We start from the raw sequence: 27277 nt of genomic DNA on the forward strand, positions 1-27277 counted from the left end.
CGGGGCGCTGCTGCTGCCCAGCCTTCGGGGCCGCGCCCCCCGCAGCCCCCACCTGCGCTCCGGCACTTCCGGCCCCGCCCCGGGAACTCGGCCCGGGGTTTCGGGCACCCCCGCCCCCGCCCAGGTGAGTTTCCTACCAGGCCACGGTGAAACTAGTGAGGGTGTCACGTGACGCCGGAGAGGCCCTGCGGGAGGGGGCGGGGCGGCCAGGTGTGCGTGCTGGGCGGGACCGGCCCCCGACCGGACTGGCGCTCTACCCCCGCCGCCGCTGCCCGCTGGAGCCGGAGCCGCGCAGCCGCCCGCCCGGTAAGTGAGGGAGCCTAGCCGGCGCGAGGCCGGGAGAGAGAAGGGTCTGTTGGGGCTGACCGGGAGGCTCGGCGCGTCCGCAGGGAGAGAGGCAGAGCTGCCCGGGGGCGAGGGCGGGCGAGGGCACGGGGCAGGGCAGGGTCGGCCCGGGGCAGCGCCGTCTCCCGCGTGGGGAGCCCGGCCCCGACTCCGATGGAAGTTACCTTCAGGGGCCCGCTGCCCCCTGGGGCGTGCGGAAGCTGGACCTAAGGGTTGGGCAGAAAGGAGATTGTGCATTCGAACACACCTGCTTTGGAGTGGGGATGATGTCATGGAAGGAGCCCCGTGGGAGGCGCCGGACCTGGGCACCGATCCCGGCCGTGAGACCTTAGGCGAGTCTCCTAACCTCCCTGGGATTCGAGTCGCCCCTCCCTAAAAAGAGGGGAATGGGACTTTTTTGGTTTCGAGACCACTTTGCACGTCCCCAAATCATCTCTACTGATACTTAGTTTTAAGAATTTTGATAGCTTAAGTATTGCTATAAAAATACTGTCGTGCCCCAACCACAATTGTAGAACCACCTCACTAGATGCATGACCTCTAAGGAAGGTCCTTCTAGTCCTCCAGCCGTGATCTTTGAGCCCAGAAACTACAAAATATGTTGTCCTGGAACGCTGGGACACTGCAAAGTCTGAAGTGTTTCATATTGACCAACAAACTACCTGGTTACATTTAAACTGAAATCTGTGGGTCTGTCTGTGTTGTTTTGGAGGAAGGAGGCAGACTTTCATGTGAGATAAGCAAGTGATAATGCAGTTATCCATCATTATTACGCACAGCCAACCTTCCCTTTCCGAGGAGAATGTGAACACATGGTGAACCAAAACAAAAACAAAAAGCCCGAGTCAGTCTCTAGGATCCTAGTGACTCTGTTCTTAAAAACACTAAACTGCAAGCTTGAATCAAAATAAAAAATGTTCATTTGGAACGCCAGAATAGTCCCTGAACCAAATTGGAATGGAAACAGTGTTTCATTTATGTAGAGCAAATGGGATACACACAGTTAAGAAATTAACGTCTCTGGTAGCTATTACAATGAAAATATCCAGCTAAATCTTTTACTTCTGTTACAATGAAAATATCCAGCGAAATCTTTTAATTCATGTTGGGCCACTTTTCTCCAAATCCCAGTGATTTGACCGTGTCCCTTCCCGTCTCTGGGTCTCCTTGTCCCCTGTGTAAGATGAGGGGATCAAACCAGGTGCTTTCTGGAGATCCTTGGTGCTCCGATACTTTTTATATTAATGGTGGTAAGATGTTATTGACAAGACAGCTTGCTACTGGAGAACCAGATGCGTGGGTGAAAGTGACTAGTAAGTAACCCCTGTGGTTTAGGGACAGCACGTAGCAAACATTGAGTCATGGATCTATTATACCTGTCTTGGGAATTTAAAATCGTTAAGCTCTTTGAGCCTCCACGTAACCTTTGTGAATTGTACAGTGTCTAATGGAACAAGTCGCTTATGCCTTCACAAATAATTTGCTGACTTTTGGGAGGGAAAAAACTGAACTGTTTTCCCCTAGACATTCTCTTGGCAGACAGTTTCCTCCTTCTGAACATGGGTCCAGCTGATTAATTTCAGTTAAGAAATTTACTTAGAAATAATCCACCTTGTAACTTTTATGGCAACTTGCTAACAAAACTTAAATGCTGATGTGAATTCTTTCAGTTGATTCCTGAAATACATTTTCCAGGCTTAGAGAGAGGGGCTGAAGCAATATTCTTGAAGATCAACCAAAAGCTCTTAGGAAAGTAATGTATTTTGTGGGGTGGAACTTCCTTTTCCTGGTTAAACACAGCCCCATTTGTTCTAACCTTCAGGATTTTTAAAAGTGTAATTTTGATTGATGTGCTTTTTGGTTTTTTTTAATTGTTACCTTTTTTTAATTCTGAGGTGATTTGTCACCAAAGATACAGTTTTGAAAATCTGAGGTGTCAAATATTTATCTTTCCTGTTTTATACTGAACAGTTATACTGAGTTAGCTTTTTTCATTCCAAACCTGTGATTCTGTTAAGGTAGGGAGATCCCATAATTAGCTTTCCTAATTAAGATAAAATTGATTCCTTGTACTATGAATAGCCCCTAAGGTTGCCAGGAAATGTGAGCCACCTGAAGAGAGTCCTGTTTCCTGACTCATCAAATTACTGATATAATCATACTCTCAATATTTTGCTTCAGCATCTGAGAACAAGAGTTTATCTGTGGATTCTTTTTAAAGTAGTATTTAAGGCTCATCTGAGAAAGGTTATTTTCATTTTTTACAAAAAATCTCTACATAGATTTTTTTTAAAATTGTTTTACAGAGAACACACGTGCAAATAAATAATATTTCAAATGATATTTTGAAATTTAGAACTACTTTTAAAATTGGGCAATGAAATTTGCATCTCAGGCTGTCTTTTTTATAGAATTGCCAGATATTCAGTTCTGATAATGAGACATTTCAATTTTTGATCCTCAAAATATGAACAGAAAGAGAAATTTGGCTACTACTTGTATAAGAGGAAGGGGTAACCTAAGAGTATAACTGTGCATAATATGTAACTTTAATTTTCTGAAATAGGGGTAAGAATCACAAATGTCGTCAAATGGTGTGGTGTCTGAGCGATCTAGGAACCCAGGCAGGGTTTATGATGATGTTCCAGTAGACTCCTCCTATCAAGATGGCACAATGAGGACACTTGAGAGCCTTAGAGACAGTGAATTAGCTCTGAGTGCAGATCCTTTGCCACCTCCACCTCTCCCCTTACAGCCACCATTTGGCCCAGCCTTTAATTCAAGTGACCCAGAAGAACCAGTTCTAGCTCCAGATATCAAACCTGTAAGGAGGTTTGTTCCAGACTCCTGGAAGAACTTCTTCAAAGGGAAAAGGAACGATCCGGAATGGGACCGGCCTGCGTCTGACATTCGGTATATTTCCGATGGTGTTAAGTGTTCCCCACCAGCCTCACCAGGAAGATCAAATTACCCCAGTGACCATAAAGATCCATACAAAGACTCCAGTGGAACTTACAGTTCACGGAAAGAAACTGAAGCATTTCTCCCTCAGGATTCATATGGATCCCTAGGACGAACAGCCCTGACTTACAGCGAGAAGGTGGAAGAGTACAATCAGAGATACTCCTACATGAAGTCATGGGCAGGACTGCTGAGAATCCTTGGTGTTGTGGAGCTGCTTTTAGGGGCAGGGGTCTTTGCCTGTGTCACAGCCTATATACACAAAGACAATGAATGGTATAACCTGTTTGGTTATTCACAGCCATATGGGATGGGCACTGGTAGCCTGGGCAGCATGTATGGAGGCTACTACTACAGTGGCCCCAAAACTCCCTTTATACTTGTTGTTGCTGGGCTGGCTTGGATTACAACCATCATTGTTCTAGTTCTTGGCATGTCCATGTATTATCGGACCATCCTTTTGGACTCTACTTGGTGGCCTTTAACTGAGTTTGGAATTAACGTCGCCCTCTTCATTTTGTATATGTCTGCAGCCATAGTCTATGTCAACGACACCAACCGGGGTGGACTCTGCTATTACCCTTTATTTAATACACCAATCAATGCATCATTTTGCCGAGTGGAAGGAGGACAGATAGCGGCAATGATATTTTTGTTCGTCACCATGATTGTTTATCTCATTAGTGCTATAGTGTGCTTGAAGTTATGGAGGCATGAAGCGGCAAGGAGACACAGAGAGTGTATGGAGCAGCAGAGGGTGAGTGATAAAGCCGCTGGCCATGAACCTGATCACGGTCATCCTTTATTTGTTTGTTTATTTATTGCCTTTTGTGTTTCAGTTATCAGTAAATATTCCTGTGCCAAGATATCTACTTCTCGGTTCCTTATTGTCCTACACGGCAGAAGGAATAAATCTGTTAATGTGGAGAAAACCATTTTTGTTTTCTAGAGTGGAGAAATCCATGTCCTGTGCTACTGAAATGTCGTGACTTCCCTTTGATTCTTGTTTTTGAGCATTGTACCACTGTGACCAGTGGACAGCACTTCTTGATATATTGTTTGTCATTTCTCCATGTTGGAGGGGAATTTGAGGTTGCTAACTAAATGGATTATATGCCCTTGGAGGTTCCTTCCAGGTTTAAATCTATAAACCTATGATCTTATTTCTGAATTATTAAAATCAGATTCTTGAAAGAATACTGATAACTAATTCATATTGGGAAGTTCTTTTTCTTTTCATTGAGTTAAATCAAAACCCATCGATGCGTGTGCTGTCAGTTAACTATAGTTTATGAAGTTGTTGGATGTATTTACTGAAATAATACTGGGGCCGCTGCATCTAAAACTTTTAGAAATGTGTTGTTGGGTTTTTTTTATTACTCCATTAACTGCTTTCATATATCACGACATTAAGAAAATATCTACTAGGCACTCTGGCAGCCCTTTTTTTGAAAACAGAAAATTAACATATAGCAAAATCCTTTGTTGAAATTACCTTAAATGAATGAACCCCAGTAAAAATATTAAGGGATACTTTTATAAATTCCATTTTAAACTGAAACAAGTTGCTGTTTTTCTTTCTTAAGCTAAGGAAGTGTGTTTAGTGGAATTTCCTGTGCCAATGAAAGGGTCAGTATTTATCTTCATTTCAATCAGCCACAAAACCTTGGATTCTCTTTTTGCTGCACTAAGATGCCATAGTATAGCTAGAGCTACACTACACCTGATCAAGTGAAAATTGATGCCTGGGATGTTATCATTAAGACACTAGCACAGACATCTTATTTGATTTGTAGCTTCATCTAAAAAAAATTGAATAATTTGAAAATAATCACTGTGTAACATGAGGAACCTCAAAATACATTTTCTTTTCCAGATTATTCTGCTTAAGTTATCGATACAAAATTCACAGTGTAGGCTCCTACTTCGAGGCAGGGCTTGAACTCACTTTGTACTTTCCCCAAAACAAGTGTTGTTACCTTCATTCTTTATACTGACTCACAGAGCTGGAGGATAAAGTCTAATTTGAACTCTTTATTTTATTAGTAAGGAAACGGAAACTCAAGCAGAAGGGATTTACCAGTCACACAGGCAGTAGAACCAGACCTGTAATCCATGTTTCAGGACTGTTGGTGAAGCTTGGGTTCCACTGTCCTAAGCCTCGCCCTCACGTTTGTGCTCATGTGTGTATGGAATGACCCGAAGATTTTTTTTTCTGTTGACTCCTTGTGTAATCTAGACAAACTCTTAATTATTTGCAGTAATGGAAGCCAATAATAGCATTGATCATTGAAGCCTGTAGTTAATCCTAAAAAAAACCCTCCGTTCCGCCCTTCCTGTCAGTATTCCTAACTTCCCAACTGAACTAAATTATTCAAAGTAATTATTTTCCTAAACTAGCCAGAAAGTTAGATTTTCAAATCTTAGGATAGAAATTGGGTATCAGTATTTTCCTAAGAATTTACTTGATTTTTATAAGTCAAAAAGAAGATTGTAGAATCCTAGACATATAGCCAGAAAGAACCTCAGAGGAAATGTAGTTAATGTGGTCAGCTGTCTCCGCTAAGTCATTTTCACTTTAACGTCAGACAGACACAGTGATTCAGAGGACAAACAGTCAAATGGAAACTTCCTCCTGTCATCCCCTCCAGCTTTCTCAGCAGTTATGAAATGCCAAAAGGTAAAAAAGGCACTTGGTTCATTTATTCAAATTTCCAGCAAACATTTTAATAAATGCACTTTACTGTGTACAGAACAGTCTCTTATGAGTTGAGGAAACAGGTAAAGATACATTTTTAATTCTTTTAAATGTTTCATTTTCCAATTATAATTTTTAACATTGATTTTTCAGAAATTTTGAGTCCCAAATTTTCTCTCAGGACATAGGCCCTATGCTCAAGGAATTTAAAGTCTAACAGAGACTTCTGCCCTGGATGCCTGCTATCCTAGTGGGTGACTGCCTCTCCCTGACCATTATTTTAGAAAAAATCCAGCCATCATACTCTGCTTCCTTCACTTGACTCAGACTGTCTCCTTCACAGCCTTTTCCCAGTTAGAAAACCATAATCAGATCCTCTCTGTTCTTGTTCCTGAATAGAGTGTATCAGACTACTCACTCTATCTGTAACTTTCGGTTTGCATTCCCCTGTTTGAGTTTCTTCCCACTAGAAGGTAAGCTCTTTGTGGACAAGGACTATCTTTGCTTTTGCATGTGTGTCCCCAGGACTTACCATGTAATAAATACCCAAGAAATGCCTTTTACAATTTGTGATAGCTAGAGAATCCATAAACTAGATCAGAGGTGTCAAACTCAAGGCCCCCTATCCTCACCCTTCCTAGTCCATAGGCAACCAAATTAAAATGTAATTGGGAAATAATACAAAATAAATGAAAATACAGTACAGCATAGATAATGTTAATTTGTGATTTTCTTAGTCTGTATGTAGCCATAGCTATCCATTTCTACTTGAATTTGATAATTGAACTAGATGATTGATCTGAACTAGATAACTGATCTCTAAGTAACTGGAAGTTGAGCTCTGAATAAACATTTTAAAGAATGTCTTCACATTACTTTAGAAAATTGTTCTTGCTCTTTTCCTTTCAGATGAGCGAACCCTGTCTTGCGTCTAAAAGAGCAACGGTAAGAATTGTTAATCACTTTATTTCATGTCTTATGTCAGAAGTAGAGGGGGGTATACAGTATGCTCTTTCTAAAAACTATGAACTTACCTCCTGCGTGATCGTACTGAAATCTTCTCTATTCTTAATCCTTTCAATAACACTGATTCTCAGCTTTTTTTTTTTTAATGCAAAAATGAATTAACTTCAGCTCATTATACTTGAAAGATGAATCCGTTTAGGCCTAAGGGAATGAAAAGGTGAGAAAAGTGTTACCTGTATTCTTGATGTGTTCAAGAGAATGTTGGTGTCATGAAAGTGACTAGATTAGCACCATTTGCTTTTGTCAGGTGTCTAGTGGAAATCAGGTTCAAGTTCAGCAAGTCTTGTTGAAATCACCATGACTAAGGCATTCCCTCCAATCCCAATCCAGAGACCTTATCTGAAAAGGAAACTATGTTTTCATGAAGCCCTGCTGGTTTCTGTTGACCTCTGCATCTTCTTCCACAAGTTTAATAATCTGTTACTTTTCCAGAAATCAACGTTAGGTTCCAAAATCCACCTTTTCCTCATTCTTAAAACTGGGCTGCTGGGCCGTCTCTAGTCTTGTAACACTCCCCTATTTTCCGTAATTCCTCAAAGATAACTGATAGTGTTTCCCTAATCACCCCTGCTAGAGCAAATGAAATCATATTTGTAAAGTGCTTAGGAAATTATAAAAATAAATAAACATTTTTTTTTTTAAAAGTGCTTAGGACACTACCTGGCACGTAGTGGGAACCTAATAAATGCCTCTTTCCTTCTTTTGTTGATAAATGCTTGTTTCTTACTTTCTTCTTGCAAGTTCCTTTAATAGTCGAGGGATTCATTTAGGTCTAGAAACTTAAACTCACTTTCAGAATTTTTTTAAATTAAAAAAAAAAATTTTAGACATTTATTTTGAGTTCCAAATTCTCTCTGTCTTCCGTTCATTGAGAAGGCAAGCAAATATAATACCCATTTTTCATGAAACTTGAAGCTCATTCAAAGAATCTTAGCTCCTCTTTTAGAGGAGGAAAGGCACCTGAAGACCCGGCCTCTGCATCAGGAAGGCCTGCTTTGAAGCCCTGCCTCTGACTCATGCTGGCCTGAGGAATCACCAGGCAGCTTTCTAAGATAAGGCTGCTTCTTTCTTCACCTTGTGTTTGTGAGGACCCCTTTGGCAAGCTCCTGGAGACAGTCTGTGAATCCCTTCTCAGGACAATGCTTTTAAATGCATAAAATTCAGAAAGACAACCAGACTTACCCCAACAACTCAAAGGTGAAGAAGAATATTTGCTGGATACGTGCACAATTAACTTTCAAATACTCTTTAAACAAGTTCTCCGCTTTTTCTGGGAGAAAATGGAACCTTAAAATAGGACTGCTTCTCTTGGTTAGAAGCCTCTTGGGAAACCCTCAGCCCTCACTGCTGTGATGCTGCCTTGGATGGACCTGGGGCTTCCATGCAAGAACTTGCTGTTTCAGCTCCATCTCTTTGGTACTTAGAGCCTTCTATTTGTATTAAAAGCCACATACTATAGTTGGAAAAATGCTGGCTGTGGACTTAGAAGGACCCACATTGGAGTCTTTGCTCTGGTTTTTAGTACTTAGTAATTTGAAAAAGTCGCTTAACCTCCCTGTCATAGTTTTCTCATTTGTAAAAGGAGGGGGAGGAGCTGGTTCGCTTTTAAGGTCCTTCTCTCTTCTAAATCCTTATCAGAACTGAATGTATAACATTTTACTCCTTTATCAGAATACAGTTCCTGATATCTGCTCTCTCAGTTTTCATTCAGTTACTCAGACTTAAGGGGAAGGTCACAGGCTCAGGCCAACACCTTTGCTTCCTTGATTTTTCTGTTATCTGTTATACCTTCTGATCTCTTGGTCTTTTGAGTTCTAACATTCTTTCTAGGGTACGAAATGTCAAACGTGACTAGAAGATGAAAGTCTGGGGTCCCAGGGTCAGTTCTTTCACTTAGATGATGTGACTTTGGGGGAGGCACAGTCTTTCTTGTTGTCTTTGCACATTTGTAAAATTAGAGAGTTGAACTGGATGAACTTTACAGTGTGAGATCTTCTGCATAGTGCTGTCGTTGTATTCATCATATCAGAAAAAGGGCTCGGCAAAATGTTCTTTAGGGATAGTGAGAGTGTAAACATTAAAGTTAAAAGGTGAGTGGCATTGTTAATGCCCCAAGATAAAACTTGGAATTTTGTGTAGACTAAGATGGCCTTTAATGGTCCCTCTTTGAAAAAATACATAAAATTCTTAGGATAATAAAGGAAAATAGTCTTATTGAAACAGATATCAACATATATTTTTTAAGACAACTTTATGAATTCCAGGTTAAAACCTCTTCTCAAAGACTAACTTGCAGGACAGTTGCTATCTGTGTGGGTACAGGGATTTCTTCACCCAGCATCAGTGAGGTCATGGATCTGAGTCAAAGAAAAGTACTTTCTTCTCCCATTTTATACCTGCATTGGGCTTCCATTCCTTTAAGACCATATTTGTCCTACTGTTTCCTATACAGGAAGTGAAGTTCTTTTTTTCCATCGAGGAAAATGAAACAGAAAATTAGTTCTCTGTCATCATTATGCTATCTGTTCTCACACAGGAAAACTCATCCCTTCTTTGTTCTTGGGATGCCAAACGTAATTTTTTTTAGGGCCCGCCCCCACTTATTCTTGTTATTCTTGGCACATTTTGGAAACCTCAGGTCATTCTTGCCTTTAGGTTTCCTAGTATTATTCTCCCCAGTTCATACCAGCGTCTTATGTTTGTCTTTTGATCCATGCCCCTCCCTCTGTCTTTCATACATCTCCTTTTGTTCTAGAGTGCTGGGCCTGTAGGCAGAAAGACTACTATAGGCAGGTCATTTAAACTCTCCCAGCCTCAGTTTCCTCAGCTATAAAATGGGAATAATGACATAATAGCGCCTACTCCCCAGGATAGTTGTAGGGATCAGATGAGATGATGTATGTAAAATGCTTAGCACAGTATTTGGCTTAATTATATGTATTTTATTTTATATAATCAGTTTTTCCAGAAGTTTCTTTCACTTGTACGCTTCTGAGCTCTTCCTTCTTAGAGTAAAGTCCAGAACAGCCATTCTTCTCGTTGCTTCCTCTGCTTTCCGAAAGGAAAAAAAAGCCAACAAGGCAAGATGTGAATTTATTTATTTAAGTGCTTTGCTTTTAGCAGCTTGTCTCCACTCAGAATGTGGCCCCTCTGGTATTTGCTGACAAGACTGTATTGTGAGGGAGTTGCTAAAGTAAAGAAACACGGTATCGAGCCTCCCATCTGTGGTTCAGATCCTGTTCATTTTTTTGGTGTGCATTCTAAGCCTTCATATCTCAGAGTCTGGAGTTCATAAATAGCATTTTCCTATGTAGAGGTCTTGAAGCCATTTTAACTTCCTGGTATGTGTCGGGTCTCAGGAGACCTATTTTATACTTGACTCTTCCTAATTAACAGCAAACGAGGAGCACTTGAAAAGTAGAACATATGTATTTGTAGTTATGTGGGAGACACAACAACCAAATAAAATCAAAAGTCAAGGAAAATGATGTGCACAAAATATTCTGAGTCTTTAAGATCATCCCAACTGTTTTTTAAATAATTTAATTTAAAAAAAATTGAATCAAGAAGTCAGATGGACAGGATGACACACCTGTTCAAGGCAGCCTGGAATGGTGGAACCAGGCTGGAATCCCAGTTCTGCCACTCACCACCCATGTGACTATGGGCAAGTCACTTAACCTTGATAAGCCTCACTTTCTTCATGTTAGATGAGCAAGATGACCTTTAAGGTCCCTTCCGTCTCTAAATGCAGACTTGCCTGAAAGAGCTTTCCGTAAAATTGTGTGTGCGGTGGGGGGGGCGGGGCAAGGAGAGATCAAGAGAGACAGATGCTCCTGATCAGTGCCTCCTTCCCTTCTCAGAATTTGTCAAGTTTGATACCTCATTGCAGAGAATTAGGGAGCAACTGAAAGAGAACATTGTATGCATTATCAGCTCATGTCCCTATATCGAGTTTTGTTTTCTAATTGTTTTCATGAGAAAAGAAGATGGGGGGAGTTCAAGTGACTAAAGACAAATGACATTTTTAAAATGTATTTTTAAAAAATTTTAATTTTAGTTCATCTACATAGCATGACTATAGTGAAAATGTATTCAATAGGAAAGTATATGTAGAACCTATACAGAATTGTATGCCGTCTTGGGGAAGGAGGGGATTAGTGGGGGTAGGTGTGGGGGGGGGGGCGTTAAAATCTTATGGTAATGATTGTAGAACATTAAAAAATAAATAAATAAAAATTAATTTAAAAAAAAATTTTAGTGTAGTGCTAGTGCAATACCCACAGCAGCCATAAACTCTCTTCCTCAAAGATGGAACCAAAATATTTATTTAGATGCCATAAATGCAGTTCCACTATGATAACAAGGAAATACACATTACCAATCCCCACTAAGAAGGCAAGCAATTCAATATAGATTATACATGTGTATAGATTATACATGCGTAGTTGTGCAGAAGACTTCCATAAAAGTCATGTTGTGAAAGACTGACTATATTTCCCTCCATCCTGTTCTGCCCCCCATTTCTTCTATTCTCTCTTTTGACCTTGTCCTTCCCCAAAGGTATTTACTTCTAATTACCCCCTTCACCCATCTGCCCTTCCACCATCCCCCCACACCCCACTTATCCCCTTCTCCCCTACTTTACTGTAGTGTAAGATAGATTTTCATACCAAATTGAGTGTGCATGTTATTTCCTCCTTAAGCCAAATGTGATGCAAGTAAACTTCACTTTTTCCTTCTCACCTCCCCCCTTTTCCCCTTCATTGAAATAGCTTTTTCTTGTGTCTCTTATGAGAGATAATTTGCCCCATTCCATTTCTCCCTTTCTCCTCCCAATATATTTCTCTCTCACCCCTTTATTTTATTTTTTTAGATATCATCCCTTCCTATTCAACTCACCCTATGCCCTCTGTCTCTATATATAAATATATATATATAATGTAAACAGTTCAACTTTAGTAAGTTCCTTATGATTTCTCTTTCCTGTTTACCTTTTCATGCTTCTCTTGATTCTTGTGTTTGAAGGTCAGATTTTTTGTTCAGCTCTGGTCTTTTCCTCAAGAATGCTTGAAAGTCCTCTATTTCATTGAATGACTGTTTTTCCCCCTGAAGTATTGTACTCAGTTTTGCTGATAGGGGATTCTTGGTTTTAATCCTAGCTCCTTTGACTTCTGAAATGTCATATTCTAAGCCCTTCAATCCCTTAATGTAGAAGCTGCTAGATCTTGTGTTATCCTGATGTCAGGGCAGTTTTCCTTGATAATTTCATGAAAGATGATGTCTAGGCCCTTTTTTTGATCATGACATTCAGGTAGTCCCATAATTTTTAAATTGTTTCTCCTGGAACTATTTTCCAGGCCAGTTGTTTTTTCCAATGAGATATTTCACATTGTCTGCTATTTTTTCATTCCTTTGGTTTTATTTTATAATTTCTTGATTTTTCATAAAGTCATTAGCTTCCATCTGCTCCATTCTAATCTTTAAGGAATTATTTTCTTCAGTGAGCTTTTGGATTTCCTTTTCCATGTGGTCAATAATGCTTTTTAGGGCATTCTTCTCCTCATTGGCTTTTTGGATCTCTTGCCATTTGGGTTAGTCTATATTTTAAAGTGTTACTTTCTTCAGCATTTTTTTGGCTATTCTTTAGCAAGCAGTTGATTCATTTTTCATGATTTTCTTGCATCACTCTCATTTCCCTTCCCAATTTTTACTCTACTTCTCTTACTTGATTTTCAAAATCCTTTTTGAGCTCTTTCATGGCCTGAGACCAATTCATATTTTTCTCAGAGGCTTTGGATGGAGGAACTTTGACTTTGTTTTCTTCTATTTGCATGTTTTAGTCTTCCTTGTCACCAAAGTAAAATTCTATAATCTGATTCTTTTTCTGGGTTTTGCTCATTTCCCCAGCCATTTACTTGAGTCTTGAGCTCTTTATCAAGGTAGTTCCCTGCTTTCAGTGGGAGTAAGGTGTATATTTTCAGCTGCTTGATTCCCCCTCAGTCTGTGGGCCTCTCGAGCTCCAGAAACAGTGGCTGCAGCTGCAGCTGCCCCTGCTCCTGCTGTGGCTGCTGAGGGTTCCTCTGTTCCCTCCCCCCTTTGCAGCCCTGGGGCTGGGGCCAGACCACTCCTCTCTCCTGCACTGGTCCCACAGGCTTTTCCCATTGACCTTCCAATTTATCCTCAGCATTTTGGAGTCATGAAGTCTGGAAACCACCATAGGTGCAAGAGATTCAGGCCCCCCAAGGCCTATTCAGGTCCCTTCTGTGCACGCACAGCCCACACAGGACTGCGTTCTGCTCCCAGCGTGGTGTGATAGACACTTCCTGGTGACCCTCCAGGCTGTCTTGGGCTCGAGATTTGCTTCACTCTGTCATTCTGTGGATTCTGGAGCTCCAGAATTTGTTTAGAGCCATTTTTTACAAATATCATTTTATTCTCACAACAACTCTGGAGGGTAAATGCTCTTATTATCCCCATTTTACATATAAGGAAACTGAGGCAGACAATAAGTGACCTGCCCAGGTTGTACTTTAGATCCATTCCTCTATCCACTGCACCACCTAGCTGTATGGTTTAAGAAAGAAACTATGAAATAACAACCATTTAAGTAGGAAGAGAGATTTCCCTAAAGTTTTCTAGTACCATTTATTCTCTGAACCTTGTGAGTTCAAGGGGAGTAGTAGGGGTGGGATGCTTAATATATGGGATTTAAGTGGGATGAAAAGTGTCATTCTTACAGTGAAGGTCAGGGGCAACAGATAATGAATCCTGTTTCTCATAGCATGGAGGCATGGAGGCTTCTGGGACAGAAAGTGGTTTCCATCATTAGTCATGGTCATGGTATTAGTGGTGCTTATTGTTTCTCTTTTGCCCAAGAGATGGTTCAATCTGGAGTCAGGGGAATTTAAAAATTGGTGTTTTTCCCTCAGAAATCATTATGAGGAGGTAAAAATAAGAGGCATTGGTAAATTACATCTTTTTAAGAGGAAAAAGGAAATAATTTCAAGTACTAGGTAATTATTGTCAGGGCAGTCAGTCTATAATCAACTGTACTAAAATTAAAATTGGTTTATTTGGCCAACGATCTTTAACATTTGCATCATGGTGCAGTGGATTGATGACTAGATTTGGAATTTAACACTTGAGTTCAAGTGGTTTCCACTGAGTGGATTTGTGATCGTAAGCAAGTCACTTAACTCTGCTCATCCTTGGTTTCCTCATCTGTAAAATGAGGATATCCTAGTGGGCCAATCAGAATGTAGTCTTACATAAAATCAGACTTTCCATTGAGACTGTTCTAGAGGTTTTTTATACTCAAGGCAGATGAATTCGATAACAGCTACTCATGAAATTTTATAGGCTTAACTCTGCTTTGTGGTCTAGAACTCTGGAGTACTTATCTCTCTGCTTAAGCAGATTCAAAATTCCTTTCTTGCACAAAGGTAGACAAGTACCCTTCTAGCCCGCCTTTTCTTGGAAGGATAGCCTTCTGCCCAGACAGAAATATGAATTAGGTTATTAGATGTTCAAAACGGACAGTCAGCCTTGCCTTTAACAAATACACATCTTAAGCATGTGGATCCTGCTTAAAACTTCATTTAACCCAGCCTTCCTTGCTAGCACACATTGTTTCTGTCTCCTCCCCTTCTCTGATAAACTTCTTGAGGAAGTCATGTACTCTAGATGTCTCTGTTTCTTTTCCTCTTACTGGCTTCTCAGCTCTCTGCAGTCTGGATTCAGACTTGATCATTCAAATGAAAATTCTCTCTCCAAGAAAAACATGAAGTTTACTCTCATCACATTCCACTAAAGGAAGGAATAAAATGCGCAATCATTTAGGTATGAAAACCTATCTTACAATACAGGAAAGTGGGGGATAAGGGGATAAGCAGGGTGGGGGGGATGATGGAAGGGAGGGCATGGGGAGGAGGGAGCAATTTGAGGTCGACACTCATGGGGAGGGACAGGATCAAAAGAGAGAATAGAAGTAATGGGGGACAAGATAGAATGGAGGGAAATATAGTTAGTCTTATACAACATAACTATTATGGAAGTCATTTGCAAAACTACACAGATTTGGCCTATATTGAATTGCTTGCCTTCCAAAGGGAAGGGGTGGGGAGGGAGGGAGGTAAAGAAGTTGGAACTCAAAGTTTTAGGAACAACTGTCGAGTACTGTTCTTGCCACTAGGAAATAAGAAATACAGGTAAAGGGGTATAGAAAGTTATCTGGCCCTGCAGCACAAAAGAGAAGATGGAGACAAGGGCAGAGAGGGATGATAGAAGAGAGAGCAGATTGGTGATAGGGGCAGTTAGAATGCTTGGTGTTTGGGGGGGGAGGGGATAAAAGGGGAGAAAATTTGGAACCCAAAATTTTGTTAAAATGAATGTTAAAAGTTAAAGTAATTAATTAATTAATTAAAAAAAAAGAAAATACTCTCTCCAAAGTTATCAAGTAATGCACAAATCCACTGGTCTTTTCACATCTTCATCCTTGGCCTCTCTGCCACCTTTGACGTTGTTAATCACCCTCTTCTCTCAGATAATCTCTCCTGCCTAGGTATTAATCATACTGCTGTATAGGTTCCTGGTTTTCCTCCTGCTTGTCACTACCTGTCTCCCTTTCACTTTCCTTTGCTGGATCTTCAGCAGATCATGCCTTCTTTCTGTGGGTTTCTTCTAAAGTTCTGTCCAGGTCCCTTTTCTTTGTCATACACCAGGGGTTCTTTTCCTGGGAACAGTGATATTATTTTTTTTTTTTTAGTACTTTGATAACTGTATTTCAGTACAATCAACTCCCTTTTTAATGCTTTTTTTTTAGTTTGTCCTTTTAAAAACATTCCGAGGAGGGTTCCATAGGATTCACTGACTGTCTAAGGGGTCCGTGTGACAACAAAGGTTAGAACCCTGTTCTGTACCATCTCAGTCAGTGACCTTATCATCATCCCATGAGTTCAGTTTTCCTCTTTTTTAATTCTCATCTTCATGTAGATGAATCTCAGAATCTCGTTTCACTTTGTATTAGTTCAGTTAATGCTTTCTAGGTTTTTCCAAAATCATCCTTGTCATTCCTTAAAGCACAATCGTATTCCATCATCATCTTATACCACAGTTGGTTCATCCATCCCCCAATTGATGGACATCCCCTCAATTTCCAATTCTTTGCCACCACTAAAAGAGCTTCCATAGATATTTTTATATCAATAGGTTCTTTCCCCCTTTTTAAAATCATTTTGAGATACAGTCCTAATGGTGGTATTGCTGGATCAAAGGGAAAACATTGATATTTGAGAAACAAGCCATTGTACATCAGCTTTGCATTCCTCTAGGTTCACCAGGTCCTATCTCTGTATTTAGTTAGATTATCAAAAAATATGTATTTGAACCCTATGATAATGTCTCAGCTCCCCAGAGAAATACCTTCACCAAATAGTGAGTTATCGTTATACCTTTGGTTGTACAGAGAGTAATTTTAAAAAACACGTTTTTAAAGAACATCTCTATGGCTTGTATGTAGCAAACCAGATTTGTAAGTCTTTAACTATAGTGATGTTCCTTTCCCTGTCTTGTGTTTATAGAGCACCCTCTTCTCTGTGATCGCGTCCCACTGCTTTATGGCCCATAGCGTATAAGCTATAGCAGTCAGTTTCCATCCAAAAGGATCTAGCCTCCCTTTCCCTACCACAAAACTCATGCTTCCCCTTTTCCTAACCTTCCCCTGAGCCAGTCTGAGAGCTCAGCTTGGCATTTTGTCCTGAGCCATCTAGTCTGTGGTGTTGCCTCTTGACTGGTCATAGCTAGTGGCTTTTTGAATGAGCTAATGTTAACATATCAGGTATACAAAGAAATCATGGAGCAGAATCTTTAGACAGCTGTCATCATAACCACTAATCTGTATGAGGTTCCCCCAAGCAACCAGCATACATTAGTTTATAAAATTTTGACCTGCAAAGATGATCTTGGCCAGCTCATTCATTTTACAGATGAACAAACTGATGTCTCAGGAGGTAAAGTACTATGGCCAAGTAAAGGTGAACTAAGGGATAACCCGGTATGACCCACAGGAGAACCCTAGCTCAAACATGGTGTCTTTGACTCCAGTCGAATCCAGTGCTCTTTGAGCCTCCATCATACTACTCTTTCTCCCCCTCACCCTGGCTTCCAATAAACTTTACACTTTTTCTTCTTTCAGAACATCACTAATGTGGAAATATGTTTAATATGATTGTAGCTGTGTAACCTGTACTTACTATTATTATTGCTTGGAGAGGGTGGGAGAAAAAAAAATTGGAACTAAACTTTATACTTTTATCACTAAAAGAATATAGGGTAGGGAAGAGAGGGAGAATGTCTTCCCCCAGGAGCAGGTGAGAATCACAGTCACCTCTGAGGTTCTAGCGTCCTCTACTCTTCCATCGTCTTTCTAGCACAAGTGGCTAGTTCATCCCTAATATGGTATGAAGAAATTTTCAGTGATAAGCTAGTCCTGAGATAAATTGTACATGTGAGCTTGCAGCGATTCCTTTATCCTGACGTGGATTTTTGTTGTTCAGTCATTCAGTCTTGTCCGATTCTTCATGACCCTGTGGACCATACTGTCCATGAGGTCCTCTTGGCAAGGATATTAGAGTGGTTTGCCATTTCCTTCTCCTGTGCATTAAGGCAAACAGGTTAAGTGACTTGCCCAAGGTCACAAAGCTAGTAAATGTCTGAGGCTGGATGTAAATTTAAAACATTATAATACCTTCTAGACCAGGGATTTTTTTAAGCCTTTTTTTTTGCATCATGAGCCCCTATGGTGAATAATGTTTTTTAAATGAGTAGAATAAAATATACAAGATTACAAAGGAAATTAATTATGTTGAAATAGTTATCAAAAAATTTAAAACCAGGTTCTTGATTAAGAACTCTTGTTCTAGATGCCAGCCCTTCCCCTCCATCTAGATCCTTGGATACTGAGCCTTCCTTTTCAGGGACCCAGAGTCCCTGTAGAAGTAGAGTCATTTACTCTCAAGATTAACAGACCCCTTTGGTTTTAGATGGAAGCTTCTTTTCCAGCAGTTACAGTTTTCACAGCCCTGAATTTTCCTTTTCCTTTTTATTTCCTTGTTTCCTTGTTCTAATTAGACTTCTCCTTAGGTGCTGTATTTTGATTAAGGTGTTGGAGTTGGAGTTGTGAAGACTTGAACATAACTCCTGCCTCACACGCTTGGCTAGCTGTGTGATACAGAGGCAAGGCCTTTCTCCACCTGAGTTTCCTCATTTGTAAAATGGATATTATTTTGAGACCAAATGGATGTAAAATGGATATTATTGTGAGAGAAATTGTATAAAGCACTTAGGGCATTATATAATCCTAGCTATTATCATTTTACAGCCAACTGCTTCTGCCAGCCAGAGTCACTCTGGATCATTCCATCCATCCATCCTTATCCTTTTTCTGAGCGTACAATTTTACTTTAAAAAAAACCAACCCAAACCACTGTGCTCTTCACAACTCCAGTTCTGAGCCAACAGCATTAACCTGCCTTGGGTGGGGAAGGGTTTCCCCCTCCCCCCAACCCTGCCAACAAACACCATATCACATTCTCAATAGAGTCATATACCTGTTATATTTCAACATATTAAGACATCCATCATTTTGACCTGCAGAGTTCCAGCATTGCTTTCTCTTCAGATATGTAAATATTTAACATCCAGTGGATTGTTAATATATCTTTTACTCAGAAGATAAAAGTTACATAAATCACTATGTCTCATCTCTTTTGGTATGCCATTTGACCTCAGGTGGCAGATAGCATATTTGGACCCAGGTATATAATCACTTCATCCCAAGTGCCTGGTAACATGTACTTTCTCTGTTTTTTCTTAAATGTTTAATCTTGGAAATTGCCTCATTCTTTTGGAGGTAGGCAGGATAGAAATCTTAAATAATAATTTTTAAAAATTATTTAAGCTATCTATCCACCTCTACCACTCAACAGTCACTTTGTGGGGACACAGTGAACTCTCACTGAATTTCAAGTCTAATACAGATCTATGTTTTAAATCTTCAAGATTGTTTTGTGATGAAGGTGAACAATTGGCTGCTAAGTGAATAAGGCATCATAACTCTTCTTTTGCCCCTTCCTCTTCCTTCAGCTTTCTGCTGAGCATGAATTCCTCCTTAAGTGCTCTTGCTTTAAAGAAAATATTTGTCATAATCTTAATTTCAGCATGAAATGCGCAGCAGCGAGGAAAGACAAAGAGACTCGGAAGTGGATTTCAAAGAACTGAAAGCAACCAAAGCAAAGCCTGAGCTCCTCAGTGGCCACATCCCATCTGGACACATTCCCAAACCCATAGTGATGCCAGATTATGTGGCGTGAGTTCTCTTTCTGGAAATATCCCTTATAGAATAGAACAAACGGGGAGAGGGGAACAGGATGGAGGGAATTACAGTTAGCATCCATAACTGAAAAAATTTTTGAAGCAAGTTGCTCTGATAAAGGCCTCATCTCTCAAATAAATAGAGAAGTGAACCAAATTTATAAAAATAAGAACCATTTCCCAATTGACAAATGATCCAAAATAAGAAGTAATCAAATCTAGACGTGAAAAAATGCTCCAAATCACTATTGATTGGAGAAATGCAAATTAAAATGATACTGAGATACTATCTCACACCTATTAATTGGCTAATATGACAGAAAAAGAGAATGATAAATGTTGGAGGTGATGTAGGAAAATTGAGACACTAATGTATCATTTGTGGAATTGTGAACTGATTTAGCCATTATATAGAGCAATTTGGAACTACGCCCAGATATTTATAGCAGCTCTTTTCTGGTGGCAAAGAACTGGTAATTGAGGGGATGCCCATCAATTGGGGAATGCCTAAATAATTTGTGGTATATGATTGTGATAGAATACTATTGTGATATAAGAAATGATGAGCTAGATGCTGTCAGAAAAACCTGGAGAGACGTAGATGAACTGATGCAAAGTGAAATGAGTAGAACCAGGAGAACGTTGTACACAGTAACAGCAATGTTGTAAGATGATCAACTGTGAATGACTTAGCTAATCTAAGCAATACAATGATCCAGGCCAACTCTAAAGGACTTAATATATCGTGAAAAATGCTATCCATCCCAGAAAAAGAAATGATAGAATCTGAATATTTTTCTTGGGTTTTTATTTTGCTCTGTATTTTCTTTTACAACTTGACTAATGTGGAAATATGTTTTGCATGATTATGCATGTATAACCTATATCAAATTGCGTGCTTTCTCCATGAAGGGAGTGGGAAGGGAGGAAGAGAATTTGGAACTCAGTTTTAGAAATGAATGTTGAAAATTGTTTTTACGTGTAATTGAGGGAAAATAAAATATTAAATTAATTTTTAAAAAAGGAAATATTTCATATTAGAATTATGATGAATTTCCATTTGGTGGTTTTCATTTCCTTCTCCACCATTTCTTTACTGACTTGGATATTAATTTGTTAGCTTTTTCCTTAAGCTTAAGGTGCATAAATAAAAATTATTAAAGAGCAGGCTGAAGCTACCATTTTTACTTGTCTTGGTGTAGATTTACAGATGTATGGGGTTTTTTCCCTTAGAAAATACCCTGCAATTCAGTCGGATGATGAAAGAGAACGCTATAAAGCTGTGTTCAAAGACCAGTTTTCAGAATACAAAGAACTGTCTGCTGAAGTCCAAGCAGTCCTCAGAAAATTTGACGAGTTGGATGCGGTGATGAGCAGATTGCCACATCACTCAGAAAACAGGCAGGTAAGTGTGTGTGGGCAATCTGAAGAAAGAAATCAGTGATTAGAGGTAGAAATTCAAATCACACTTTTGGAACATTCCATTTCTAGTTCTGGCCTCTGAGTTGAAAATCATTTGAATTTTTTGATGTAGTGTAGGGAATCAAGATCTGTTTTCAAACTACATTGTAAGGTCACGTGGCAAGATTGACCTCAAAGCCAAGTCTACTAAAATGTTTTCTGTCAGTTATCCAGCGTAATTCACACTCATTTCTCCATTTAATTAAGTTGCAAAAATATTCAAACTTTTATATAAAGCCTACTTTGTGCAAGTCCCTGCTAGTTAGTGTTGTAGATGCGGAGATCGTTACCTTCAAACAGCTTATGGTCCAGTAGTGAGACACAAAACTTGTACCCATATAACTACCCTATAAATAGAGTATAATAAGTGCATGAGAAGGATATGAAGTAGTGTGAGCATACAGAGAAAAAAGAGGTCACATCCATTTGTGAATGAGAAGCAAAAATCTTAAAGGAATTTTAAGGTACCACATATGGGCTGTACTGTAAAGGATGAATGAGATTGTAGTTGATAGGAATTGGGTGAGCAGTGGCTTAGAGGAAATTCTGTGAATGGAGGTACCAAGGGAGAAAAATGGAGAGTATATTGAGAAAATTGAGAATAATCTCATCAGTCCATCACCAGGCACCTATTAGGTGCTTTCTTTGTGCCAGCTGCTGTCCTGGTGGGAGGGAGGTGATACAAAGTCATGCTTTTTGCACAAAAAATCCTATATTGATGTATCATGGGAGTATTTTGAGTCCTGGAGCCTTGAAGGCTGTGCCAGGGACATGGAAACTCTGGTAACCTCTACCATGAGGGAAAGGCTTTTGGGTACAGATGAGACTCTTTCGCCAGGAAATGACTGTTTCAAGAAACGTTATAACATGGCTTATTTCCATGACTTTTATTAGTCCTTCAAAATTAAGATATTACTAGTGCCCAAGAGCTTATGGCATATGGCATATTTACAGATCAGTAAACACAGGATTTATACAAGATAAATGCACAATAATGAGGGGAAGCAGAATGTCATAAATGCCTGGGGGAATCAGGAAAGACCTTGAGGGATATGTTCCTGGAGCTGAGGTTTCTAAAAGGCAGAGATGAAGAGGGGAAACATTCCAGGGATGGGAGAGTGCTGGCAAAAAGACCCAGTTATCATCTATGGCATTCATGGAGGCAAGTTTGGGACACAGAAAGCATGAAGGGGATATTGTCGAATTAGCCTCAAAAAGCAGATTGGACACTGTCAGTTAATTGTCAGGGGCTTTAAATGCCAGGCAGAGGTGTGTATCATTTATCCTAAAGGCAGTCAGTCACTGAAGATTCCTTAGAGGAGGAACCAAACTGAAAATTATCTCTGAAGAAAAAGCCACTTTGCAAGAAGTTGCTTTGTTTTTATTTTATTTTTACTAAACTTGGATAATTTCCCATCTGCTAACTAATATTAATAAATATCATTTTTAAAAAGTAGTCCCAGTTAGACATATGTAAACTTAAGAAAATCTCCTCCAAATCAGCTTACTTTGTCAGATCAGATCTTACGCTGTTTCTGCCTTTCTCTAGAGGAAATATTTAATTGGAGAAAGTCTTGTCAAGGGATTTAGCCATAGACAGTATCCCTGATCTCTTCACTAACCACCCTACTCCCCCCACCACCAACAGTTAGCCATCTTAACAAAGTTTTACACCAGAGATTATGTATGAAATATCAAATTCATCACATAACTTAGGAAAAAATTCACAACACATAGTATACCGATGATGAATCATCCTTGTTTTTTTTAAATTACTTCATAAAATTCTAGCAGAAAAAAAAAGTTTAATGTGACAACAGAGCAGAAGATTGTCACAGAATACTATATATTCCCGAAAGGGCAGCTCAGTGGTGCTCGGTGGTGCCCAGAGTGCCCAGCCTGAAGTCTGGAAGACTCCTCTTCCTGAATTCAAATCTGCTTTCTGATACTAGCTATGTGACCCTCAGCAAATCACTTGACATTGTTTGACTCAGTTTTCTCATCTGGAAAATGAGCAGGAAGAAGGAAATGACAAATCACCCCAGGATCTTTGCCAAGAAAACCCTACACAAAGGGTCAGACATGACTGAAAAATTATGGAACAACAAAACAATCTCCAAAGGCAGGGCATCTCTCTTAGGTGTATTTCTAGGCACAGTTTACCCTAACCACAGTCAGTATGCGTTCAGTATTTTATGAATAAAGGTTTGCAGGAAAATTAGAAAACTTTTAAAACTAAAGGTTTATATTTCATTTTTTCACTTAATGTTATTATATGGTTGGGGGAAGGGATGTCATGCAATTGCTTTTGTTATATAACCTTGGTAGAAAAAGATGTTTTCAATTCTAATTTCCACCTTACTTTGGGAAGTTTATGAGTTGAGTAAAAGAAAGTTCCCATATTGAGTTTTATAATCATATTTTTAGGAACATGAAAGAATTTCAAAAATTCTTCAGGAATTTAAGAAGAAAAAGAATGTAAGTATATCTATAATTTTTAACTACTCTAATTTTACTGTTAATGAGTAGCCAAGTACCCTAGCTTTTAGGGCAACAATGGCTATATGGTAGAGTAATTATTTGTATGTGGTTTAAAACCAAATTATTTAGGGAAGCAGGTAGTATATTCTCAATACCTTCTTTTCTAATCTCTTTCTTAGCCAAATTCTAGCGTATCCTGGTTGAATAACTTGTTTTGATGGCCAGTTCTTTATCCATTCTTCCTTATGAGAATGAAAGTCTTGCAGTTCCAAAGGACTAATGATGAAAAATGCTATCCACCTCCAGAGAGGGAATGGATGAACTATTTTTCTTGATTTTTTTTTTTTAACAACGCGACATATAGAGATATGATCTGCATGACTCCACATGTTTGATCTCATGATGCTTGCTTTCCTAATGGGTTGGGGAGGGGCTGAAAGGAGGAGATATAATATGGACCTCAAAATTTTTTTAAAAAGAGTGAAGTTCTGGTGCTCTGAGTCATTCTTCTTCTTCTATCCCCTTCTTATTCTCATAGTACAGTAGAGAGAAGTTTTATCAACTCTTATATTTCTTCATGTTTTTGAGGCATATGTAGAATAATAGCCTGTAAGCATATGGTGCTCTACAATATATAGAGAGCTCACTTTATGATCTTATCTCCATTTTATTGATGAAGAAACTGAGAACCAGAGGGGGTTAATAACTTATCCAGACTCATAAGGTGGTAAATAGCAAAATTCTGAGCTTGGATATAGGTCTCCTGATTCCTCGTCCGCTGTTCTTTGCATTGGACTATATTCTCCTTTCACAAAAGGCAGGTAGCTCAAAAATTATTAGGTAAATTGTAAATAGTCTTTGAAAGACATTGGCGTGCATTTCTAGGAAGTCTGTCCTCAAAAGTCTTTTTCCAGACACATCATTGTATGATTCCATTTGCTTTTATCTTCTCTTGTCTCAGAGAAGCCAAAAAGATTTCTTTAATCATGAAATATTTGATATCTTTCTTACAGGACCCTACATTTTTGGAAAAAAAGGAACGTTGTGAATACCTGAAGAATAAACTTTCTCATATAAAACAAAGAATTCAGGAATATGATAAAGTTATGAATTGGAATATACAAGATTTTTCCTAAACCTTATCTGAAAACTATTTTTATAAAGAAATTTGTTTAATATTTATTTACTGCCATATCTTTACCAATTTCATGCTATTGGGAACCAGCTTTTGGCCATTTTAATCTGTATGAGTGCTAAAAGGTTTGTTTCCATTCAGATACCTCTAATTTCAAATTCAGTATGTGCCTTTATTTAGAATGAAATCATTTCTGAAGAAAATTATGCTTATTTTTCTCTAGAAAGTGATATAGGAGTAGTATTTGTATTGTCACACTGCTATCCCTCAGGTTTTCTATTCCCTAAAACGATGAATTTCCTTTTCCTAGACAAAGTTGTCATCTGCTTCCCTGAGTGGAAGAAATACAAGGCATCCTTGTTACAAAGTTCCTTAATCAGCAAGCCCTAAGTAGCCAACTAGAAAGCTCCAATATTATGAATTCCCATTTTATGATCTTAGGCCTTAATATCAAGATCAAGAAAATATTCAATATCTAGCAGAGACAAAAACAACCTTTCACCTACTCTAGGGGTGGTGCCAACAAAGGGCCCATGATCCTGTGCTCATTGGAGCCATGCAGAAGATCCCTCATGTTATGTCCTTCAGCTAGCGAGGTCCTCTCTTTCTAGCCTGACTTCACATAAATCTCCTTCATGCACGCCAGCCAAACTGGAATAGCGTTCTCCACACTCAGCTGTTATTTCTTGAAAGCTGTGCTTTCCCACAAGACATTCCCCAGACTTGTAATGTGCCTCTCCCCTATCCCCCCGAGAATCCTCATGTTTAATGGCTAGTTTGGAACACCAGCCTTTTACCCTCAAGCTAAAGTGCTCTCTCACCTTCCTTTGATAACTAGAGTACTTTTTCTGACCCTCTCTTTTGCCCTCATCATGTCCTACCTTTTATTCATCTGTGTATATGTTGTAGTATATTTGTCTGTGTACATGTGACCTTCTCCTCGTTCTCTCACCCTATTAGAAAATCATCTCCTGAGGAGCAGGGTCTCTGTCTTCATATTACCCCTGCCTAGGACAGTGCCTTCCCCAGAATGGGTGCTTCATAGATGTTAAAATCATTGAAGAGGAAGGATGTGTGGCACCTGGTCTTCCCAATTCAGACTGCTTTCTATCCTTAGTGGCCCTATGGGCATTATGTTGTAAAGAGAGACTTTGGGTATGAATACTTTGCTCCTCCCTCCATATACCTCCAGTAGTCTGTGATATCTCAAGGTCCATGTTTTCACCTTCATCTGAAATCTTCCAAGTAGCAAAGGTTCTTCTGATTCCTTTCAGACACATGTGTGTGTACGTCAGAATGAAATAACTTGGAACAAGTGAAATTGTTTCATTTATGAGAACTTTGACATTCTTCGGAAAAGCATAAAAGGTGAATCGTGGGAGCTTTTGGACTGTTAAAAATTATTATTTGACCAGTATTGAGCAGTAACTCAAGTCCAGTGTGACCCTACCTGCCCCATGCACTTGGCCATGTGTGAGTAGCCCCTTGCGCAGAGTAGGCACTGAAAAAAATACTAGTCAGATTGAATTTTTTATATGGCTTATCACTTAACCTTATACTTTGAATGTCAAGATTACTGCCGGGAGAAAAAAAGCACATCTAGAAAGTGTGTTAGTTGTCCTAAAGAGTTTCCTTTTTCATTATTAACAAAGTAATCATTAGTGTTTATTCGTCAATATTCTGTGGAAATGTAAACTTATTAGATAATAAAATCAAGGACTAGAAAAATTAACTTGATAAAAATTTATTACACTTGTAAATATTAACCTATGAAAGTCTATTTTAATTTTGTAACTTTTTTTACACGTCCACACCTCAAGGTATTAAAATGTTAGTTATCTGTTACATTATGTGTACCTTTTCATTGTTTATCTAGAACATTTTTGTTTATTGGGTGTTCTGCTACTTGGAAAAACAAGTATATTAGAAAAAGAACTAGAAGAGGAATCTCCGAAGTGCTCCCGTGATTTCGTCACCAGATTTATTGTTGCCTTCATCATCCTGTGAAACTGCCATCAAAACCACCTTCTGTCTGTTAATAAGGTTCCTCCATCAGGGCATCTCCCACTTCACCTTGCTTGGTCAATAGGTTCTGCTTCTCCCACTAAGTGTTCAGTTGTAGGACTTAAAAATTAAAATACATGCTGACGTATTTGTAGTAACTGCCTCCAAAAAGTCTGAGGGATGAGCATGGACATATATGACTGTTGGGTGCCTATCTAGAGCAGTGATTTATAGCGTCCAATGGCCAGAAGGAAGGAAACAAGCATTTATTAAGCACCTACTTTGTGCCACACACTGGGCTCAGCTTCCCAAATATTGTCTCATTTGATCCCACCCAGGGAGGCAGATGCTCTCATTATTCCCATTTCACAGTTAGGGAAACTTGATAGCACGGCTGTCGCTCGTTGAGGTTTGCAGAGTGTTTTACAGATATCTCATTTTATCCTCCAGCTCTGAGAGGTAGGCGCTGTTGTTCCCATTTTAGAGATGAGGAAACAGGCAGACAAAAATGACAAAGTGTTTAGGGTCCCACCAGTAAGTATCGAGGCCAGATTTTTGTCTCGGGTGTTCTTAGCTCTCGGCTCAGCGCTCTTACCCACAGCACCACTTAGCTGCCTCTGAATTTGACTGAATTTCATCGAAAGATGAAAAGCATAAGGATCAGCCCCTTGAGATTTTATTGCTTGATTTGTGAGCACTTTTAATGACTTGTAATCTTTTTAGATCCTTGTAGTCAGGAAGACTCGAGTTCAAATCTGGCCTCAGATGTTGCCTGTGTGACCTTGGGCAAATCA

General features: G+C 39.3%; 1 protein-coding gene across 1 annotated transcript; it reads left to right on the forward strand.

Annotated features, from left to right (window-relative positions):
* Window positions 1-89: 89 nt before the first annotated feature.
* MARVELD2 (MARVEL domain containing 2) lies at window positions 90-26324 on the forward strand. The gene is made up of 7 exons (XM_072606286.1): window positions 90-306; window positions 2912-4063; window positions 6914-6949; window positions 19249-19397; window positions 20636-20807; window positions 23291-23341; window positions 24358-26324. Exons 2-7 carry the CDS (start codon window positions 2927-2929, stop codon window positions 24478-24480), a joined length of 1668 nt encoding a protein of 555 aa, XP_072462387.1. The 5' UTR covers window positions 90-306; window positions 2912-2926; the 3' UTR covers window positions 24481-26324.
* The last annotated feature ends 953 nt before the right edge of the window (window positions 26325-27277 follow it).

The sequence above is a fragment of the Notamacropus eugenii genome, chromosome 4 (genome assembly GCF_028372415.1).
Source record: "Notamacropus eugenii isolate mMacEug1 chromosome 4, mMacEug1.pri_v2, whole genome shotgun sequence".
NCBI classification, from domain to species: Eukaryota; Metazoa; Chordata; class Mammalia; order Diprotodontia; family Macropodidae; genus Notamacropus; species Notamacropus eugenii.